The 7,126-nt window shown below is 30.6% G+C and overlaps 1 protein-coding gene across 1 annotated transcript in view; it reads right to left on the reverse strand.

Moving 5' to 3' along the window:
* The window catches only part of tinc (tincar), a 54,316-nt gene that overhangs the window by 38,800 nt on the left and 8,390 nt on the right, over positions 1 to 7,126 (reverse strand). The window contains exons 2-4 of the mRNA XM_014433710.3: positions 4,175 to 4,504; positions 1,777 to 1,941; positions 1,507 to 1,697 (exon numbers count right to left, since the gene is read on the reverse strand). Of these exons, the coding sequence (XP_014289196.1) occupies positions 1,507 to 1,697; positions 1,777 to 1,941; positions 4,175 to 4,504 (686 nt within the window). The remainder of the gene's footprint in view (positions 1 to 1,506; positions 1,698 to 1,776; positions 1,942 to 4,174; positions 4,505 to 7,126) is intronic.

The following is a 7,126-nucleotide window of genomic DNA, read 5'->3' on the forward strand; positions in this document are numbered from 1 at the left end:
AATGAAAAAAAATTTCTTTTAGACTGAAAATTAATCCGGTATCTAAAGCTCCCGGGTTTCAAATGTCAAAAAAGAGAAGAAGGAATAAGATGTAACACGTGTGAACTGCTGTAACATACTGGCTTTATTGGGTTCAGCACATCTTTATATATACACATGATCAGCTGATCTCCTCAGTCAGCTGACATTGAAGTACCAGCTGACTGTAACCGTGTAATCGTTTGTCGTTAGGGACTGAAGCTAGTATGGTGGTATTGTCAAAGTCAAAAGTGTGTTTGAATGTTCAGATAATTTAGAAGCCATGAAGTTACGGGAGGAGACGGAATATTTGTGCTGGGTTATGCGGTCTTTAAGTAAATTTTTTGTTTCGCCAATGTAGGCTGCATTGCAATTAGAAGTGGAACAAGGGATACGGTACACAACCTAGGAACAGTATTGAGAAGGAATTGGATCTTTAAGATTGGTGTAAATAAAAGACAGTTTGTAATGGGCTTTGAGGGCTAGACGGAGGTTAGGGATGGAGGAACGTCATTGTTTTTGAATTTATTGTCTGTAAGAAAGGGGATGTAAGGTAATGATCTGTATAGGGGGATGGAAACAGAAACAAAACACAGAAACAGAGACAGGTTTTGATTTTTGGCAGCATTCATTGTTTATGCGCGGGCAGGGAATGATGTTTCCTGGATGAGGAGGTCCTCATCATCTTTTGGCTCGCTCAAGGGAGACATGTTGAAAAAAGAAGAGTCACCCAATAAGAATAAAGGACTCTTTGTTTGGATCGCCAAACAACACACTTTGGTGGATGAGAAGTGAGTAAAAAATTGTAAGAGGACCAATGATTTGTTTTGTTAGTGTTTGTTTACTGAAAGATTGTCAGCAGTCAGTGTTAGTTAATCGAGAAAATCATCAAAAGAAGATTCTATGAAATTGGTTAGTTTTGTTATTCCTAGAATTAAATACATTTGTAAAAGAGATATTAATTTAATTAGGGTTTAATAGTAAAAGTTTCTGTTTCTGATTGCTAGAAACTCGCCATGAGATTAAGAGTCAATAATATTATACATAATAAAATTAAAAATCTCATATTTATTTAACATTAAATCTTGTATTTGACCTTGTCATCTTCAAATTCTATACTTTAGTTATGAGAATTAAGTTAAAACTATTAAAATCACTTATATTTTTATAATTAATTTTTAATTATTACTATATATATACATAAATTAAAACAGGCAAAATATTTCTTTCTAAGTCTCATTAACTCGATTATGATTCAATAGTGATGTGTTATAAGTAAGGAGCCAGGTACATTTTCCTAGTGTGTCACATTCTCAGTTGGAATATTCTGCAGATAGAATAAAATTATATAAATGTAATTTATATCTATCTATTCTATTTAAGATAATGTTGAGAAGAGCAATGAAAGTGGAAAAAACTGATATCTGAAATATAAGTGGAAATTTATTCATGCAAATTGACTTTTATCTTTTTATAATAATATTTTACCTTGTACAAAATACAAACACCAGCATAAACAAATAGATTCTGAATTCCATTGATAAAAAGTTGAAAAGAAAATATAGCTCCCCAACATTTGTTTGTATTCCAGTATACAGCTGGATAGCGTACAGCATAAACTGCAAGTGCAAGGGCATAATTGAAGAATTCAATTGTTACTGGCCCAATTTTCTGACCATCTAATGAAAAAATATATATTAGTACTTATTGGGTATAAATATATGCATAGAAAAGTTAATACTAAGTTAATCACTATACCTTGCCCAGCAAAAATAAGAAAACCTTGAGCAATAGGTGTAGTTGATGAAACAGGTACTGGTGTTGTTTTGGTTGAATTATTTTCCACACTAGAAGTAGGCAAAAGGCCTACTGTCCGATCATACGATGAAATTAAAAAATCTAAATCAGTTTTCCAAACATCTTCTAAAATAAAAATTTATTATTAATACATATACTAGCAATATAACTTAAGTTATCCAATAATTCCATTACATTCATGAAAACTGCTTATAAGGTTTTTAAAATCAAATAGTAATTTGGCAATGTTCATGAAGAAAACAAGCAATGATTATTTTCTTTTTTAGGATTTGTGCAAATGAGTGATTTCACTGGTGTCTTTAGTGCAGGTTAGGTAACACTAATGACTTCCTTAGGTGAGGTGGACTACTGGTTAAGCTAACTGAGAACTATACCTATATAATTTTCAAATAGAATAAAAATGATTTGGAAACTAACAGCTTTTATTAGGGATTTTTAAAGCTAATTGAACATCAAAAGATATAGAAGGAAATTTACTCTAAATCCACAAGAAACCATGTTAGTTTAGTTTTATTCTATTCACATTCCTTATTATTTCAATTAATGTAACACAGTCCTGAAAAAAACAAACGTTAACATCATGAAAAAAAGACATCTATTGATTTCTTTTACTTTTTCTAATAAATTTTAACTTAGAGGAGAAGGTAAAAGTGCCTCAGAGAGATAAATGTTTGTTGACTTACACATATGTTCACCCTCAGATGATATTCTTATCATACAAGTTTTACATCGCTGTGCCAAACAATAAAACATTACAGTGAACAATAAAATGTTACAATTAAAAAAAAAATTATAAGCACTGTTCATCAGGAACAGTTCTCAATGCTACCTTAAGCCACAGACCTCATAAACTATATGTAGGAATTTTTGGGTCACAATCTAACCCTTAGAACACAACATTTCATTGCTATTTTCCAGGGAACACTAGAATGAAAATTTGTAGAAAAAGGACTGTAGCTCTTCAAGATGTAGAACAGTATAAACTAAAGTCAAAGCAAAAATTTAGGTAAGCCATATTGCCATCCTCAATTTTTTTCAGATTTTTAAAAGTGATTTTAAATCTTTTACCTCCACTTTTCAAGCAACATAGAACTAGTTTTAGAAAACACTTTTTCTAGTATTTTCCTAAGTTTTAATAAGTTGAAATTTATGAGAAAAAGTGGAAAAAATAATCCAATGAAGTTCTTTAATTCATAATAATAACCCTGACCATCTTCTTATATACATAATAATAAAAGTTTTTTTTTCTTCAAATTTTCATATTTTTTAATAACAACTATAAGGAAAATTTGAAGAAATTTTGTTGGAAAAATTGTAGTGTTTCAAAATACTAAGTCTCAGAAGAGCACTTGAGATGTGAAACTTAGTTGACGAGAATATCATGTAAGTGTGTACCAACATAACTTTATGTCATCAAGAATTTTCTCACTGGAGCACTTTTACAAGTTCTTATAGAGCCTTTCACTCTAAATAAAACATAGAGCTTAAGCATTACAAAAACTTGATATGATAGATTTTTGTTGGCACTTATTCCAATTCCTGTAAATTAAAATCTATAAGAAAATTAATGAATTACTTTTTTTCATGGTGTTAATGGTAATAAAATGTTGATTTTTCAATGATTGTATTTTTTTTTTAAACTGCATGTGATGGGAGTAAATGGAGGATTTTTTGTGTTGTAATTCAGTGCACTTAAAAACCTATAATTTAGCATAAACATCCCATGCAGTTTTTCAATTGCAGTACTGAGTAATTTGATTTCACCAGTTCAAGAACTTCTCTAAAGGGAAAGAAACACTGGAGACAGGGCTGCCTCAGGCCGGTACGAAAACTACAACCACATTGGGTCTTACCCTTACAGGTACCTTACTCCATGAATAAAATATAATTAAAATTTCTGTACCAGATTCAGGTGAAAAAAAAACATTATGTGAACTACGACAGTTCACAGATTAGCCAAGATTATGTTGATAGAGTGTATGGAAGTAGTAAACTTATTAGACTGGGTTAGTTGATAATATGGGACACATCAAATAGCCCCATGAAATGGGGTTTGCATATGCTCAGGTGGACTTAACTGGAGATATGATGCTCAAAAAATATGTTTTATGATTAATAATGGTGGCTATAACTATTGCCTATGACACCATCATTGGCGTAGCTAACTATACGTTTTAGAGGGGCTAGACATGTTCCTTGGGATGACCAGCTCTCCTACCTAATCCCTAGGTATTAGTACAAAAATTAATTTTATAGTCAAACAAATACCATTACTTTGCAATAAATATATATTGTTTATCGGGCTTAGAAAAATACAACAATGAAAGTTCGAACTAACCTTTAGGTAGCAAATCTTCTTCAATGAGTTTGCCTTGAATAAGAAGATTAGGTAGGAGTAAACAAAATGCTGATACCAAATGCAGAAATGGGGCTGTTGGACCTCCATGTTTCCAAACTGCTCTGAAACCAGTACTTGCTGATACTGTAATATCATTTGAACATGTACTTAGGTGGCGACCAAGTTTGTAGCCATCATTGGCCCAATTTCCAACTTTAAAAACTGATGCTGCCAAAAATATAGGAAGAAGGAGTATTGCTATTCCTGTGAGAATTAAGGAAGCTTCAATCTCATTTCCATCCTCATTTTCCCAAGAATATTCAAACCATTCTGAAACATCAAAAATAAGTTTAAGTTTATTTAAACCTATTTACAAATAGAAATTAAATCATTTTCTAATCCATAAAACTTAAGAACTAACATTTAAACTTCAATAATGTGTGACAGAAAGGATTTCTTGAAACAAATTTGTTTTATGGATATGATTTTATGAAGATGTACGACTGAACTGGTAGAAAAAATAAATATAAGGAGATAAGAATATGATTGTAAACCAATAGTTATGAGAAATCCACTGAAAATAAATTAGATTAATGGGTACATTAATATATATTATAATCATTATATACATAGAAAAACAAATTAAAGTCATACTTTGTTATTGTTCTTCTACTTATATGAGTATACTCTAGAATAGTCTGGAATATTAGAGAATAAATTATATAAGGAGAAGATGGTCGGGGGTGTGGTTAGCACAGATACACTAATAAATGAAACTTAGTTATTTGTGCCGAAGTTTCAACCTAAATTTCAAGCCTTCATCAGAGTGTCTTAGGGTGAAGTTTTGTTTATTAGTGTATCTTTACTGACTGCACCCCGACCATCTTCTCCTCATACCAATCTACGATCAAGTATTTACAACTCACTAAAAATTAATTATAGTTAGGATTAAGATAACCTTGAGAGAGACTATTTATTGTTTTACCATTTCTCTCCATGTTATTGTTATATCCCTCCTCAGGACCCTTTGCTATTCTGAGCCCTATGCAGTCACTTACAGCTTACTCCCCTGACTCTATTGCCCATATTCCAAGACATATCTACCTAAACAATATATTTCTTATTCATGTTTTAACAAAGAATACCATAGTATTCTCAACTTAACCGTCACACAGATTTTATGAGAGAAACAGGTAATAATCCAATGAGAAATAATCTGTTTTAAAGTTTTTATAGAATTAAAAAACATAGAAACAATAAATGTGCATAATATGTGATTTGAATATTCTTCTGTTAATTATTTTAAAATTTGTCTGTGAATAATAAATACAAAATTTGCACTAAATACACATTTTTTTCAATTATAAATGGAATATAAAATGATATTGCAGTAATATTAATTTTTGAACCATGAGAATGATAAAAAAAATTCTAATTTTCATATCAGCTAAACTAATATCGCTGTGGCAGTCCTCATCCTTATCGTTGAATAGCCGTCTTTGGTTCATATGGTAGTGTCACAACAGATTGATCTATTTTGTATCTTCTTTAGTAGGAGGCAGGTGTCCTTAGCCAGTGGTGTTTGGGTGTGATAATAAGTGGTTGCTGTATATTATGTACTTATTTATTTAGATTGGCATTTTTCTTTAATCTATTGAAATGTTTAAGTTGGTATTCGACAACATCCTCAGATGATTGTCTATTTGGAATAATGTGTTTCTAGGTAAGGATTGGATCATAAACAAGTATCTTTTGGATGGTAACCAATGTTGGGTACTAATTATACAAATGTGTTGGTTTATTTGGCTTGAGAGCCCTTGAGAAGTATTTTTTGGGGATTTGTGAAAAAGACTCCTTTCATAATTTGTCTATTCTGTTGTTTCCGAAGTCTCACAATCTGAACTGTTTACTCTGACTGTAGTGTAACGAAAAATAGGTGTGAGTTCTAATGGAAACCCATTGTTCGGTTTGTTATATATAATTCTAAATTTAAGAATTAAAAATTTGGCACTCTCCAGTTTCACTATGAAAACAGAAAAAAAAACATACAATTTTGGAACATTTTTTCTCTTGTAACTAGAAATTAAGCATTTCAGTAAAATAAAAAAAATTCCTGAGCACCACTTACTCTGTGGTAAATATGCACATTAAAATAAGTTAATTGTACTTATTTGTGTTTTTCATTGACCGCACCCCCAACCATCTTCTCCTCATTCATCATCCACGGTCAACTATCTCTCATAATTATAATTTTAACTTTATATACATATATATATATTGCCAATTGTATTAAATGAGTTTAAATATATATTTAAAAAAACATAAACTAAAAGACTGTCCCCATAAAGTATGTCCAATACTGTCTTTTTAAGAGAAAAAAAAAGCCAGATTCCTTTTTAGCATTACTTTGGACTCTAATATTATTTATATGCAAAAGTAATTATCTAGATAGAATCAGTATTAGTAAAGAAATGACATACTTAATTATTATTTTTTTTAATTTATTTTATTGTATAATTTTATAATACATTCTTATTATTCACAATTGTTCAATAGTTGTGTGTTGTAAATATTTAGGGATGTCTTTTGCAGGAGTCTATACCCCTCCTATAATCCATTGTGAAACACTAGATAGTATTGTGGTACTTTGAGAGCAAGTGGAAATAAAAATATTTTTATATTTATGGAAATAAAAATTTTTAATTCTGGGTTTGACCGCCATTAGCGCTGTTTTTCCATTAGACGCTTGATCTTCCAGCTAACAGGTTCGTTTTTATTTTCTTTCCCCTTTCTTTATTTTACTCTTTCCCCTTATTTTCTTCACTTTTATCCATTTTCCTTTCCCGCGTTACAAGTTTTGTACACTATACTTATAATTTGCCTCTTTATCATCTATTATTGTTACATATATTTTCATCCTCTCAATTTTCATTTTCTTTTCATATTTTAATT

The sequence above is a fragment of the Halyomorpha halys genome, unplaced genomic scaffold (genome assembly GCF_000696795.3).
Source record: "Halyomorpha halys isolate HHAL.00 unplaced genomic scaffold, Hhal_1.1 Scaffold1247.1, whole genome shotgun sequence".
Lineage (NCBI taxonomy): Eukaryota > Metazoa > Arthropoda > Insecta > Hemiptera > Pentatomidae > Halyomorpha > Halyomorpha halys.